This window comes from Anser anser, assembly GCF_964211835.1.
Source record: "Anser anser genome assembly, chromosome: 1".
In the NCBI taxonomy this organism is placed as follows: Eukaryota; Metazoa; Chordata; class Aves; order Anseriformes; family Anatidae; genus Anser; species Anser anser.
In genome coordinates, this window is record NC_139720.1 from 103,563,330 (window position 1) to 103,580,172 (window position 16,843).

The 16,843-nt window shown below is 40.7% G+C and overlaps 1 protein-coding gene across 3 annotated transcripts in view; it reads right to left on the bottom strand.

Annotated features, from left to right (window-relative positions):
* Positions 1–16,843, bottom strand: part of TEAD4 (TEA domain transcription factor 4) — a 59,776-nt gene that overhangs the window by 27,666 nt on the left and 15,267 nt on the right. For 2 of the 3 annotated variants that reach the window (XM_083825087.1, XM_083825088.1), the window contains exon 3: positions 16,488–16,742. The exons of the other annotated variant lie outside the window; for it this stretch is intronic. In XM_083825087.1, the coding sequence (XP_083681213.1) occupies positions 16,488–16,494 (7 nt within the window). In that variant the 5' untranslated portion in view covers positions 16,495–16,742. The remainder of the gene's footprint in view (positions 1–16,487; positions 16,743–16,843) is intronic. 3 annotated transcript variants of the gene reach the window in all.

The window sequence follows — 16,843 nt, forward strand, 5'->3', positions numbered from 1 at the left end:
CTACATTTCACCTGGCTGTTTTTTCAACCAATGTAACCATTTTTACAAAGCTAATACCCATTACTAGTGACAAATATCCAGACCATCTTTCTCTAGTGCCCGGAATAATATTTATAGTTCTTCAAAGTCTCCATGTGTTGGACATGGATCCAAGTTGCAAGGTAAGTAACTACTGAAGTGATGTTAAGAGGTGCTGCTCCCATAGATATTGGAATATCTAAAATTTCAGGACGGTTTGGTACAATTCAAATGTGGGAAATAGGCAGAACAAGGTGCTCAAAACACATTATCTACAAAGAAACAAGAAGGAAAATATATACATCAAGATGGCCTGTTGTGGGACAAGGGAAAATGATTTAATGGAAGATAGAGGAAAAACTAGCCTTGAGAAGAAGTGGATGTGAAGAATTTCATGCAGACAAATTCAAAAGGATGCACATTGGGTTATACTACAATTTGAACACATAGAAACACTACAGACACTACTGAAGTATGGGTCATCCTTGCATAACTAAATTTTAACGGATTATCAGACAGGTATAATAGATGGTACAGAATAAGATTAGATTTGTTGTGATTCCATGGAAGTCAATAAATTATACAAACTGACCAGTCTGTCAGAGCACTACTCTGCTTCAATAGTAGAGAGCTGCAAGGCTATATTTGTGTGAGAAAATGCCATCAACAGCCCTCTGCCAGTCACAGTTGATTCTAGCCATCTCCAAAACGGATGAAAACATCCCTTTATGTGCCAAAACCTCAACCAGTCAGAGAACCACATGCCACCTTTGCTCAAACATTTCAGAAAGGGCAATAGCCTCTAGAGGCAGGAGACACAAGAGGAGACAGACAAAAGGAACCACAAAAAGGAGGTGTGAGGATGTGCAAAATGAGACGTGTGAAAAGATACTTTTGGAGGAAAGAAAAAAAAGAAAAAAAAAAAAAAGAAGAAAAGGATGAGATGTAGAAGGAGATATTCTTGGGGATAAGGCTGGCAAAGTAATTTTGGAAAGAGGTGCTCCATGGCAGAGAGGTTACAGAGGCAACTGCAGCCCATGGAGGACTCATGCCAGAGCAGGGACAACTCTGAAACAACTGCAGGCCAAGGAGAAACCATGTAAGAGCAGAGGCACAGTAAGAAATAAGGAGCACTGGAGGAAAAAAATTGCACCATCTGCCACATCACCAAAGGAACTAGGAGGGACTAAGTGAATAAATACAGAGAATAAAACTAGGGAAGCTGAGACTGAAAAGTGGGTTGGAGAGGCAATAAATTGAAGTTGAGCCTTTGGAAGTGGAAATTGTTTCCTAAAGTGTATATTTAACTCTTTGTCTTTGACAAAATCAGCAAATATTGCAAAGCAGGCAATGTCATTACATTGGAGAACATTGAGAGGAAGGGAAATTATTATAAAAATTATACGTATTAGAAGCTGGTGTAGAAATTCTTTACAGAGAGAGCATTTAAATATGCATCCCCCAGTTTCCAGATTTAGAATTCACTTTCCTGCTTGCCACCTTTCATATAAACATACAAGACTTCCTCTTCCAGAATTGTGTCCCTACAAAACCAGGAAAAAAAGAAGGGTGGCAAAGTATGTAAAGAAAATAAAGATACTGGTAGCAAAAGAACAGACCAACCCCCCCCAAAGACATTAGCAACACAGGGATTATTAAAGATGGAATTATGCAAATTGCCAAGCTCAGTAATCTCTGCAGCAAGAATGTATTAAATTACCATGAACCAAAACTGCAAGAGAAACAAGTCCTAAGTGTCCTTTGTTTATCAGAAGTTAGATGTAAGCAGGTGCTACTCTACTGAAAGTCTGAAGGCTCATAGCCTATGGCAAGCATTTTATTTGTTTCACAGCTCTGGCTGTTGGGTAAGCAAAGGCTAGCACTCCTCACTTGGCCACAACAGGCAGAGCTGTCATAAAACATTGGATGGTTCATTTTTTAGAGCTGTGTAAAGTGTCCCTCAGTAATCTGATCATATGTTGTGTTCTTAGAATAACTCTTGCTGAGGCCTGCCATGGTCACCAGAACCTGCCAACAGTTGTGCCTCCTCTGTCGAAACCACGCATTGGGTTTCATGAAGCTCTAGCCAACATACCAACTGCAGCCCAGGACCCAAAAGCTCTTTATCCTCCCCGAAGCCTTCCCCGTGGAAGCATGACATGAAAAAGAGAGAGAGAGAGAGAGAGAGAGAGAGAGAGAGAGAAGTAAAGAGATACTCTGTCGTGTTCTTTATTTCACACTCCTCACAAATAAATTTCTAATGGCATCAATTTAACTCACGCTCCCTCTCACACTGAATTGCAAAATTGCTGAAATTGCATTTCAGCAGCTACCAGGAAGACACTGCTAACAGAAGTGAGTAAAGTGACTTTTTGATTCTCCATTCTACACCTGTGATCCTTTCAGTGTAAGAGGAGAGAAGTGCCTAATTACAAGGGAGAGGGGGAAAAAATCACTGAAATTCCACAGATAGAAAGCACTTCCAAACCCCCTCAAAGCTTCATGCTGGCTTTCTGCTAGTACTGGTATATTACCACTTGTACAAGAGACAGAAAATGTTTCTCTTTAAGCTTTGATATTTGTTGCACATCTGTTGTCAAAGACAGGTAGAAGAACTAAAAGCACTCTTCTGTGATGGATGAGAACAAAGAACCCATCATGATTTCTGCAAAATCCTTCCAGAAGGAAACTGCATGAAAGTATCTGCTTCTTGGTAGCAATATCTATTCTGATCCCAAAGCTACTGTGTACACCTACCTACCTGTGAAGTGGAGCAAAGACAAGAGATCTAAAAAAGCAACTATCCAGGTGTATCCAGTGAAAGGTTAATCAAAGCAAGGTCAAGAAAACCACCTCAACTATCATTTCAGACTTCACAAGAAGGATGTGGATCTGTTAGAACAGGTCCAGAGTAAGGCCACAAAGATGATCAAGGGGCTGGAGAGCCTCTCCTATGAAGAAAGGCTGAGAGAGTTGGGGATGTTCAGCCTGAAGAAGAGAAGGCTCTGGGTAACCTTATTGCAGCTTTTCATTACTTAAAGGAGGCTTATAAAAAAGATGGAGAGCAACTTTTTACTCAGGCAGACAATGACAGGACAAAAAGGAATGGCTTTAAACTAAAAGAGGGGAGATTTAGATTAGAGGTTAGGAGGAAATTCTTCTCTCGGGGTGGTGAGGCACTGGAACAGCTTGCCAAGAGAAGCTGTGGATGCCCCATCCCTGGAGGTGTTCGAGACCAGGTTGGATGAGGCCCAGGGCAACGTGATCTAGTGGGTGGCATCCCTGCCCATGACTTGGGGGGGGGGGGGAGGCGGGGGGGGTGGCGGGGCTGGAACTAGATGAACTTTAAGGTCCCTTCCAACCCAGCCTATTCAATGATTCCGTGATTCTATGTATATGAAGCAAAACTAACCACCCAGCAAGTCTTAAGTTACTCCAGAATGACACTTAAGACAAAATCATATTATGTTCATGAGAGCATGTACAATATGGGATTAACTGCCACTGGCCTCTGCCCTGGTCCCTACCTCCTTGCACAGCCTTATTTTCTGCCACTCAGTGCGTTGCTTCCTCCTCCCAGCTACACTAAATGCCTTCCTGGGCATCGCCTTTACACAAACAGGGCTGCATATTTTAAAACCACATTTTTACCTTTCTGTTGGCTAATACCATCTTCTCAGCAAGATGCACAAACACTCAATTCTTACTGATATCATCCTTAACATTAGTTTTTATGCTGGCTTTATTAGATCCCTCTGACACAAATCATTTTTTCGTACCCAAGACTTGGTGAGAATCTTCTGTTAGCTTCCCAGTTTCCCAGCCTAACTTGTCCAAAGCTAGACAAAATGCAGTATGTGACCTTTCCTTTTCTGACCTGGGTTCCCTTCAACCCTTCCTATCTTTCTTGACTGCTGGCAATCATTAATGTCGCATCTTTCTTGATTCCTTAGCTTGCTTGTTTTCAACCTTAAGATCTCCTAATTAGTGAGCTTGTCTATGAAGTTTTAGACTTTGAACTCTATCTCTTCTGCAGTTGCTTCTCACCCTCTTTCTGAATTTTGTCTTTGTATTTCGCATATATAATACAGTGATGACGTTCAGCACCCAGACTCTTTGAAAGGCTCAATTCCTCACCACCACCACCCCTTTGCTTCCGCTCTCGCTTCTACTCATACTTTCAATACCAGAGTTGAGGCTATCCCCAAAGTCAATAAAAAAAGAAAAATGCAATGACCATCTCTCTATTCACCCCTCCCTGGGACCCTTCATCCTCCACTTCCCAACCATTAATCTCTAAACTCTGATGTTTGCTCGTCACTGTTCTGTAGTCTTCAACAGTAACTATAAATTAAATATACTGAGCAAGTAATGCAGCATGGTGTCTTGTTCTTCCCATTAATCTGGACTGCAACTGTGGCAAATCCATATGGCAACTGGCCCCAACAACAGTGTACAGTCTCAAGAGTGGCATATTCATTTTGAGACAGGAGTTGCAGACAACTCTTTAAATGATATATTAACAAACTTAACTCTGATCAGATTTCTTTCACAATTTTTAACAACCTGTATTTTTCTTCCTAACTTCTATACTAAATCCAGACATACTCAGGAAGCAATAAAAAAACTTAATATATAGTTATGATCATCATACTGGGATCCCTTTGCATGAAACAGACCATAGAAAAACACATAGTAGCTTACTGCAGTGCACTGGTCTATACTATGAAGACATCTCTCCCCTGCCACTGCAGAATTACAGTGCTTAGCAGTCAAGTTTGAGTTCCTGTAGCACAGTTACACATACCACAGAACTTTATATTCAGCGGTGAGATGGGAGTTTCATCACTCTTACCATTCTTGAATTTTCTGTTTTAACCTTCCATGAGAAAAATCTCTGAGATCATTGCAGTTCCTACAATAAAATTTTGAGATGAAGACTCAAGAAAAAAAGCTGAGCTAGTCCTTCTGAAAAAAAAAATCAAAGCAATCATATCAATGCAAGCATGATTATGAAGTGCTTAGTACTACCACATCTTCAGCTCTGTCTTGACGTATCTGTTTTCATTATTTGACTGTGCAAATTGCTCAGCTCCTTCGTCCTCCGAAATGAAGCAGAATCATAGAATTTTTGAATGGTTTGGGCTGGAAGGGACCTTAAAGACCATCCAGTTCCAACCCCCCCTACTGTGGGCAGGGACACCTCCCACTAGACCAGGTTGCTCAAAACTCCATCCAATCTGGTCTTAAACACTTACGGGAATGTGGCATCCACAGCTTCTCTGGGCAACCTGTTCCAGTGCCTCACCACCCTCACAGTAAAGAATTTGTTCCTTAGATCTAATCAAAATCTACCTTCTTTTAGTTCAAAGCCATTACCCTTTGTCATAGCAAAACATTCCCTGATAAAGTCCCTCTCCTGCCTTCTTGTAGGTCTTCTTTAGGTACTGGAAGGTCACTATAACGTCTTCCCAGAATCTTCTCTTCTCCACGCTGAACAACCCCAAATCCCTCAGCCTGTCTCAATAAGGAGAGGTATTCTAGCCCTTTGAACATCCTCATGTCCCTCCTCTGGACTCACTCTAATAGGTCCATATTCTTCTTTTGTTGGGGTCCCCAGAGCTGAACGCATTACTCCAGGTAGGGTCTCGCGAGAGCAGAGCAGAGGGGGAAGAAATTCACCTTCCTCAACCTGCTGGCCATGCTCCTTTTGATGCAGCCCAGGATATGGTTGGCTTTCTGGGCTGCAAGCACACATTGCTGGCTCATGCTGATCTTGTTGTCAACCAACACCCCCCAAGTCCTTCTTATCAGTGCTGCTCTCAATCCATTCTCCACCCAGCCTGTTTTTGTGCTTTGGATTGCCCTGGCCTCGTTGCAGGACCTTGCAGTTGGCCTTGTTGAACGTCATGAGGTTCTCACAGGCCCACCTCCCAAGCCTGTCCAGGTCCCTCTGGATGACATCCATTCTCTCCAGCATGTGAACCACACCACACAGCATGGTGACATTGGCAAACTTTTTGAGGGTGCACTCAATCTCATTGTCCATATCACTGACAAAGATGTTAAATAGTGCCATTCCCAATACTGTCTCCTGAGGTTTGTCACTTGTCTCCACCTAGACACTGAGTTGTTGACTCTTTGAGTGCAACAACCCGGTTAAAGAACTTTTAAAGCCGTTAAGAAGACTTTTAAAGAAGTTAAAGCTTTATTTGCTGGGGCAGAACATGTTAGTTAAGCTAGACCATCATCTCTTCATTAGACATACACTCTTTTAGAAAGAAGATGCTGCACTTTTCAACTCTGAATCTAAATGTACTTTGCAAAGATGACAAAATATGATTTCTTCCCCTCATATAAGGGAAAATTTGCTTGTGGTCATAAAACTCAAGTGTTTCATTTAATAACCAATCTAAAAAACGAAACTGCGTCACATCAAAAGTCTTTTTGCTGAGAATGCAATTCTCTTTTTCACTGTATAAATTAAATCCGCACCTAGAAACACAAAAACGGCTAACTGCATTCAGAAAATGCTCTTCCTTGATGGCCAGTTTAAGATGTTTCAAGCAAGATACATGAATGAGGGTTAATAATTACAGAGTTCTTCTTATTGGTTCCAAACAATGAGTGGAGATAGGTGAAAAATCAGTCACCTCGTGAGTAGTTACAGCAACAAATTCTTCATTCAACTTGAAGAGCTTCCCCTTTCCTCAGCTGGTCATTTCTGCCCATAAAATATTTCATTATCTCCTGTGTGCAGTGAATCCAACTAAATTTCTGGAATAAGGAGGATGGAAGGGGGGAGCAGACGTATACTACTCTAATTGCCAAAATTAAAAAATAAGCACCCCCCTTGGATTTTGTTGTTTTTGTTTATTAGGTGTGTGAGGTTTGTTTTTTATTTGTTTGTTTGGGTTGGGTTGTTTTTTTTTTGGGGGGTGGGGTGGGGATGGGTTTTGTGGGCTGTTTTTTTTTTGTTTGTCTGTTTGTTTTTTCCTTCCAGTCGTGCTGGCACAGCAGAGAGAATAGAGTAAGCATCAGGGTAGAACTTCTTAAAACAATTTTGGCCAGCAGAGAAACTAGCTTGGAATTGTATTCCACCTAAATGTAGAACATAGACTGGTAAGAGAATGGGTAATGTTCTTCCTGTACTTTATTTATTTGTTTAAAGACAGAATTAAAGTACCTCCTAATTAAAACCCCAAAGGTACAGGAGGTTATTCCTTGGAAAGGAGTGCAGCAATGCATGCACGTAGCAATCCCTCACCATTACCCTAATGGGAAGCTCCAGGCTATGCAGTTCAGTACCAACCGTCAGCCTTGAGTACGGTGTTTTTCAGTGCATCAGCTGAACAGCCTCATCAGCTTTGTTTTCCCACATTATCACCTCAGGTCATAGAAACGTAAGCTAATCCAGTAAGTTGGCAGGAACTAAGATTGATGAGAACCTTAAAGAAATCGTTTAGACTGATTTTATCTGGGAAATCCCAAAATCACACCAAAGCAGCTACATACAGTAATGAGTCTTTAATATGCCACAAAGTGTGGCATCAGGTAACACAGGAAAGAGCCAATAAGAGTCATGCATGGAAAGGTATGTCAAACTTTCAGTCTCATAGGCCACCTGAGAATGACAATGTTGTACAGGCACAAGAATATTTTCCTCACTAAGGCCCATGTTGTTAGAAAAACATTACCATTGAGGGTAGCACTGAAACCTATGCTTAACTATAACAACATCCTCTAGTTCCCATGAATCCAAGTTCTACATTACACAATCAGACATCAGCTAAACTCTCTTTTAGGTCAATTAACGTTTTGTCCGCCTGTTTCAGTAACTTCCAATAGCTGAAGGGCATCTGAAAGCAACTCTCAATAGTCCTCGGTGATACTGCCTCAAAGGATACCAAAACTTCAGCACCTCCCGTCCTCCTCCTTTTGCACTCAGCTGCCTTTGTTGGCACCAACAGTACACTGTTTCTTGCAGATTTCTGCCCAAGTGCTAATCTTGCGCATGTGCCCAGATGGCAAGCTAATCAAATATTCAGAGTTCCAGCCATGACAGAAATCAGAGCTAAAAGGGATCTGTGAGATCTGTTCAGCCAGTTGCTGCATGACCAACACAGGACTATTCAGTTCTCAAGGCATTTGGTCTGGTCTAGCTTAGCTCTTATGTTTTGGCTGCTTCACTAACCTGAACACCAGGATCCAGTTCTTTGTACGTGGAAGATTACTTTAAGACATCAGTTTATAGGTTTTGGGAAGCCGAGCTTAACTGAATGGCTGACTACTGCTGAAAAAGCATTTGCCTTTTTCCTTAACTCCCTCTCACCAGATTATTCCATAGATCAGGTCAATACATTCTCTAAGAAGTGAAAATTAAGTACTGATCATTGCTGGTTATAAGAGAACATGGACAGAAAAGCTTCACAGAAATGAAGGCTTTGTTCTGGGTAGCTACCCAGGATCTTGTCTGGATAATAGCTGAATTCTGCCAAGCTCATAACATTTCTTTACAGTGGCTTGTGATTTTTCCCCCTCTTTCTTTTTGCACCTAACACTGGAGCAGTTCTGTTCTACATTATTTAAACACATGTTCTCTTACAGTTTATAATGTAACCTGATAGCTGGGCAACCAGGATTCAGGCACTGGCACAAAAGCAGGAACAGGAGGCTGACAAATCTATTTAACCTGCAAGGAATACCCAAAAATGCACGTGGATCCAGAAGGAAATTCACAAATATCTAGGTGCTTCATTTATTTTGTAGACAAAGGTTGCCGTACCTAGAATCACTTTCCTCCAATTTTAGCCATAAAAATATTGGGCTACACAAGAACAGCTTAAGTAGAGCTGGCTCTGCCTCTGTGCCCAGGAACAGAGGAGATAACCTTTGAAGGTTTTTTATAGTTCTGCAAGTAAAGATGATGACACACTGTTCGTATTGAAGAAAATCTTAGAAACCCCAGTGAAGGTTCCAGATACCATTGTGCTAAATAACACACTCATACGTGTGTTTCCCTGTAACACCATTGTGATTAGAAGTAGGCCTATGCCCCCTGCACTTGCAATCAACAGTTTGGGTTACTCCTATTGTGTTCTTTCATCAGGAGCTGGTTACACGACTGGCATTCCAGTCTGTAGACACCAAGTTCCTGAAAAGGGATTTGTGATTACTGTGCAAATCATGCTCTGGGGAAGAGAGTGATTCTTAAAGACATTTTAGGTGGAAGGTTTTCAATGAAAACAGCATTATTTCCTGTTCAAAAAGCTAGGGATAAAGCAAGACTGTGTCTGCATGCGTGCATGCAATGAGCTCCAGAGAATTTGAAGGAGTACCCAGAGGATGGGTCAGAAGTTCAAGGTGACAAAAATGAGGAACAGCTGCTACGTACCCTTCAGCAGCAGGTGCACCCAGGCCAGAGGTTTAAGTCTGCTCTGCCAGTGACCAATAGACTTGTGAGACCATCTGTTTGGGTACAAATTACACACAGCCTTCACAGTTTTGCTGCCCAGATCTTTGCTGTACACAGACAATACAGGGTTTGTTATGGATTAGCTAATGAGCAACTGTTAAAACCAACACACGGTCCTAGTTCTCCTGTGTTCATTATCTGGATCCTATACAAATGAGAATGCTTCCTCATTTTATAGCTGTAATAGTCTTTTTCTGATCAAGTATCTTTCCTTCCTTTTGGGGCCACCCCTTAAGGCGCTGGAACCTCGAAAGTCTATGTTGACTTGTCTTCATTTTGCTTAACAAATGTACAGGGATGTTTTGATATGCAATATGACATAAGGCTTTGCTAAGTTTTACATCACACCTGCCCTCCAGCTCTAAGACACACCTATAAGAGAGACTTCATTCATGTGACAGATTTTCTTTACTTGCACTGTAAAAGAAAAAAGGCTAATTTTTTCACGTGCAATCTGTGCATTGATGCTCATCAGCTCTCTGTAGATGCAAACCCTTGCTTGAGAAATGCCATCATCCTCCTCAATAATCAACAGAATTAAGACAAATTCAGAGAAAGCATTCCTTGTATTTATCTTGAAGCTTGCTTTTCCTGTTGCAGACTTGAGAAGTCTGTGCCTTCATTGGTCTAACTAACTTTTTTGGTTCAAATGAAGCCACGAACAGTATGTAACATAGTACTAACAATTTTGAAAAAAATCCACAGATATTCAAAGTGGAAAGCAATATTTCATCACCAATTAATGGCCACTGTTTTCTACTTCCTGCATTAAAATGCTGTATAAAATTATATCCAATCTATAATCCAAGCCTCATTTATACAAAACTCTGCTACACCAGGGCATACTTTAGCACTAGTTTTACAAATACATTCCTTACTAGTTTTATCTGATACAATTTAAAAAATCTCAAATAACAGCTTTTCTATTCTAACTCCTCATGGAAGAGATCTCTCAGTACTGAGCACCGTGCTATCATGAAGCTTCTTCTGATATCCATCCTATATTCCTTCTTTCTCTACCATTAATCCTAGTCATGCTCACATGTTCCACATAAAATCCCTCTCTCCCCCCTAAATGTTAACACCCTTCAAATATTTTTAGACTGTTATTATGTGTCCACCCCACCCCCCACCATTCAGTCATCACTTAGCCAAGCTATGTATATTTAGCTACTTTAATCTTTCCTCCTAAATCAGTCCCTTCAACTCCCAGAGTTCAATGTTAAGTCTGGTATGCTTATTGCTCTTCTTAGAACTCAGTCCATGTTTTTGAGATCCTTCTGGTAATGTGTTTGCAAAAGCCTGGCCAGAAGAGATTTACATGTTCTTGTTTTCAGGCAAAAAGAAACCCAAGCCACTGGACTTGATTAATTTTCATTTTCCACGGCTGATTTTGTTCCCAGGTTTTGGATTCAACCTGAAGTTATAAACAAATATTTTCTTTATTTAAAAGCAGATTTATTTAAGAGCATACTAGCAAATATTTGGATTCAATTGTGAAGGAATAGTGTTTTTAAAAATGGAATGAAACACTAGGGCTTTCTACCAAACTTTTCAGAAAACAACTGGAAACATGTAGTTATCCAGAAGTACAGCAGAAATAAAATGATGACTTGAAACAAGGGAAAAGGCTGACAAATGAAATTGAAACCATCTCTCAGGTAACAAGACAGAAGGATTGGATGCAACTACAAAGCATATGACTGGCTTACTAAACTAGAAATGAATTAAACTCTGTGCAATTTACAACATGAAGAATTACACTGTTGACAGTAAACTGCTACAGATCAGCTCTATCTTGGAAAATTACTAAACATTTGAAATTTAGAAATGAAAAAGCCAAAGGAAGAGCCAAAAAAAGCAGTGCACTGTTGCTAATGAAGGAAGTTACATCAACATGAGAAAAGCTCTGTGGCTGCAGACAGATATATTGAGAAAATCTTGATTCCACACAGCATACTCAGTTTTAGGCCTGACATATAAAAACAGGACTACAAAATTGCTAAAATCATAAAGGGACATGAAAAGGTATGTGCCCATTGTTTAAACAGCAGAATGAAGAAAAAGAAAGTAGTCACAGTCATTCAGACAACATGTAGGGCACAATAAAACTGCTAATTTATTTCTGTTCACCAAACATGTTAAGGAAAAATGCCACAGACGGTGTTATCAGTTCTCTTAATTGCAATTGCAAGCAGTTTCCTAGTTGGTAGGCATTTCAAAAGTGGTAAATATCTCAATACTCAGGAAACGCTTGGAACTCATAGAAAAAAAATAGTTGTTTTTATGTTCACATGGAAAAATGAACAGTTAAACTGACATATAATTTAATATTAAGAAAACACAATTCTGCTTAGAAAGGAGATGGAAGTAGAAACTTGACAAACTCCAGCAGAAGTTTAATTTGTTGCAAAAGTCTCCAGAAATCTGGTTCCACCTAGTTAACAACAAAGAACTAGAACTACACATAAGCAAAGTTGAAAACTGACTCAGTGAAACTAAGCTTTGTTATTAAGCAACCCCAAAAACATCATACCTATCTATCCCCAGAAAAAACAAGATGGAAAAGTCTGCATCCTGACAGAATCTACGTTTTGTTTACCTTCTAGTGTTTAAAATGGGAGATTCCATTTTGTTACCAGAACTGTGGGATAAAGGACCGTTCTGTGGTTCATTAGGTCAAAATCACAGTAGGAATAGGAACTGCAGAAGTTTCTTTCTCTGAGAGATATCACAGACCAAGTCCAAATTTTGCGGTTACCTGTGCCAGCCAGTTCAGTGGCAACTGAGTGTATCCTCAGCATATTCCAATTGCTTTGACTGAAACAATACCAAGCAAGACGCTGAACTAGCTACAGAAGAAAGTATTAAGACCTCAAAAGTATGAAAAGTCTTGAAGATTTTATTAATTGTAATTGCTGTAATGTTCCTCCTTCCACTCATGGAGGAAAAGTGTTTATGAACTGGGACAGGCAGCATATGTTTTATGTTTCTTTGTGTTTGTTTGTTTTTCAGATTTACTAGCTTAATTTTTGAGGTTGGGAAAAATATTAACTCATAACATATTCCTTTGAAATGAAGACTATATTCTACAATTTTACCTAGACACTTCAGAACAGGGGTAGGAAGAACTACCTGAGATATGGTAGTTTTCAGCATCAGAATGACCTTTTATAGCAGCTTATTTCATATTGCAAGTTCAAATCTTTGCAGTTCACCGCCTCTTACAGGTTTTAACTATTAACACAGTTAACTATGTTTCTCCTGTCATGCAGACTCTGAGTTTTGGACATCTTTAGGTATTTTCTCTTTGCCACATCAGGACTTTAACAAACAAACAGATGACACAAGACAGAGATGAGTGCCCTCAGCTATCTGCTCCACCCTGCTCAGCACAGAAGTTACTGAGCCATTTGAAAGCTATCTGCTGAACTACTGCTTCCTTCAGAACAGCCACCGATTCCAGCTCATGTTACAGAAAGGTGCTCTAAGCCAGATGTTTGTTCAGTGTTCAGAAGTTTGTTTGGCTAAGCCAGCTCAGCAGTGTTTTGTTAAACTAAATCTCACTTTGCTAGTTACTTTTTATTTCTCCATGCTCATTAGTGTTGGGAGAGTTTCGCTCTTAAGGATCTCCATGCAATCACACAAAGGTACTAAGGTTTTTCTCTCCTCTTTCTCGAGACCTTACTGAAGATACCAGGAAATACTGACTCTTAACACTGAACTATGTGATTGTTTATTTGGTATAAATGATATAGGTATTATTTCTCCCACATAAAAACATAGATGGACAATGTAAAAGCCAGATTTGTAATACTGTACTCCCATGTTATTCTTGTAGGAAACACTAATATGAGAATCGTCTTTGCAAGACCTTAGTGGTACCAGAAGGCACCAGATCAGTCAGTTAATGGTGTCTTGGCCTCACTGGTATTAATGTCAATAGAAAGATCAACATATCAGGATCCCATATACGACAAAACAGGACAAAGCAGCTTTTCATGCCTCAAGCAGGTGGTAAGCAGAGCCTATTGGTAGAGACAGTGAGTGCTTGCATTGTGAGCACTGCTGTGGTATAGGATTATCCAATCAGGATGCTGCCTATAATAATACAACATGTCTAGGAGGTAAAAAAAATAATGAAAGAAAAAGAAAAAGGCAAAAGCATCAAGAACTTGACTGACTTGCAGGTGAAGCAGGAGTCATGTCCACTTGATGCATTCCATACAGCAGCAATAAGTGGAATGTTACCTGAAAAGCTACAAAAAGCATGTGAACTCTGAAGAGGGTAGGGAACATGACCACAAGGCCAGTGTATAAGCTGAAATGCACATTTTGGTGCAATTTTAAACGTATTCAGACAAAACAGTGCAAGTTCTTCATAATGGCCTGGTGCACTTTAGCTTGCTCAACGTGTTTACTGGTAAAAGCTACTAATTTTAAACTGATAACAAATTGCCTCCCACCAGGTGAAAACTATATAAATCACACACAGAAGTGATCCTTGGAAATGAAATGTCATGCAGAATAGTACCACACAAGCCAGTCCTTGCTGGGAAACAATGAAAAGATTTGTCTGTGTGGAGCCAGAACTTGGACTTTAAGATCCTTCCAACTTGGGATATCCCATCACCCTGTTGTTCCCATTTTTCAAGGAGAACGCATATATGCAGTTTTCTGTAACGCACTGAATGAGACGGGAGAAGTGTTATGTGCAAATCAGTCATGGGACAGCTAAACAACCTTCCCTTGGAGGCAGGTCCCTCTCCACCTACAGCTTGTCCTGTTCTGTGACCTGGCTCACAAGCATTGAGAAGATGAAATCAGGGACTATATTTGTTCTCCCTGCCCGGTCATATCTTTCTATAGATCCCAGGCTGTGCCCTGCTTCCTTGGCATGGATCCTAGAGACTAGTAAGCAAAGGAGGGCATAAATCCGAGCCTAGGCGTCTGTCAGGAGTTCATTGAACTAACTATCCATGCTGGGAACAGGTGCACTGAAGGCAAGCAGGGACACTGTCCTATTTGGAGTAATGAGCGAGGGGTTGGAGAAAATTTGTTCATTTCATCTCCCAGAGCTGAGCCTAAACTTTTTACCCTGCAAGTAGGTTATTTACCTTCTCCAACTCACAACTGCAGTTAGAGACTTTCCACAAAATGCCAGTCCATGCTAGATCAAACCCCAGCTTATTCTCATTTGCTTCTGTAGTTCATTCTACTTCACTTTTACTTTTGCTCTCTCATTTCTTTTCCAGTCCATTTCACTCCCTGCTCTGACATATTAACCCCAAAGCTGAAGTAGTTCAAAGGCTATGCACAGAATGATTAGTGAATGAAGACAGTCTTTTAACACAACTGTTTCACCAGTAATTTTAAAAGTCATCTGTCATGAAAAGCAGCACAGACTTACAGCAGCAAGGAACACGTCTCTAATCTATGTTTCATTACCATAAAGCACCATGGGATGGATTTTCAAGTAAGACTTTAGTTTGAATAACATTTTAAGGAGGCATTGCTTCTGAAAGCAGCAGTCCTGTCCTCACCTTAATTATAGATCCTCATTCTTTCTCTAAATATCATCACAAGCAATTGTGTGGCTGGGCAATGAAACATATCAGCAGTCCTATGCAAATTGAAGTTCACTTCTTCTCCCTTTTTCTTTGTGTTATTATTATGGATCAGTTCCTTGGGCAGTTCCATGGCATAACCATAACAGTAGTAGTGCCAACCTAGGTCAGGAATGGATGTCTACATCAGAATATTGACACATTGCAATTTAGGGTGATCAGTCTTACTCAACATACATTGCTCTGTTACAGATACAATGATGCATGTAACCACTAAAAACACAAATTGCAGATAAGGCTGTGTAAACAAAATCCCACCCATGCCCTCTTAATGAGGGTAATCTAATCCCTAATTCAAAGAACAATGGCCTGATGGGTGGACAGAAATCTGCAGAATGACTTGTGAAGTGTTCCATATGAAACTTCAGGGCAGGGCACTCCCATGGTGGTGTCTGCAAAGAGACACAGATTCAATTGTAAAGGAAAAAAGAAAACACTGACTGGGCAGAGAGAGGTCTGTCTTACATAAGATCCTTGCTAACGCACAGTTTTAACCTTGGACTTTTAACTAAAAACAACCACGCACTCTCAACCCGAGTATTGCTTTTTAGTCATAGAAGTACCGGGTGGCTCCTTCCAAAACTCTGAGGTAGAGAATGCAGCTTGGACTTTCTTTTTTGTGGAGAAAAATCAAGAAATATTGTTTAACTGTGGAATAGGTCGAAAAAAAATGGATTCAAAATCACGTCTACTACCTAAGAAGTTGACTTCCGCTGCAACTGCAAGCCAGCGCTTCTGTGTTCAGGACTGGGTAACTAGCTAGCTGGCTGAGAACAACTCACAGGTGAAAGACATTCGTGCCAGAACTGAAAGACGACTAACTGCAATGAAAGGGAGCATCCAAAAGAGTCTGTTTTCTGTCCTTAAGATCTCAGAAGTATAACTAGAAAAACTAACTGTAGCTGCTTGCACACCACCAACAGGGTCAGTGGGAGGTTCAGGAGCTGAATTTCTGTCTCATAGCAACAGACACACAAGCCTTTACCTGTTAGGATAACAAGAATGTTGGGGACAGCAGTGAGAGATACCTTAAAAGATAGACTTAGTCACATCATGGAGCCATATCTTCCCAAAATTTAGTTCAGCAGCATGCCCAACTCTGGGACCTATCTTATTGACTTTCCCCTGAAAAAGACATCCAACCTCTAATTCTTTCTGATTTGCACATGTACATGTGTACAGGATGTTAAAAACTTACGCTAATTAAAATCTTTGTGGATTTTCCTAAATACACCTTGAAGTGACCAACTGCATCAACTTGGGGTAGATTGAGAAGAAAGAATTCATTCAGAACATAGAGTGGTAGAACTGACTTGCACGGGGTAGGCTGTCTGAAATGCTGTGATGTGTCCTTTCTTTCTCCTTACCATACATCTTGCCTTCGTCTGACAAGATAATCTTCCGCCGTCCGCATGGTGGGTAGATGGCTAGCGCTTCCTGGAAGCTCTGCTCAATGTCCGGACTCCATACACCCTCAGCATCATTGTCAATTGGTTTGTCCAAGGCCTCGCTGCCCCCTGAGTCGTTGCTCCCCTCAGGGGAGGTGGGAGAGCTCCACTCGTTGGAGGTAATGGTGCCAGCTAGAAGCTCCAAGGTGCCACGTGGAGAAGCAGACTCAGAACCTGTGTTGACAAACATATCCCATCCATGAGTTAGAAATCCTCCTCTCTAGAAAACTGAGGCTATACTAAAGAAACAAAAAAAATACCCAGTGAGGAGGGGT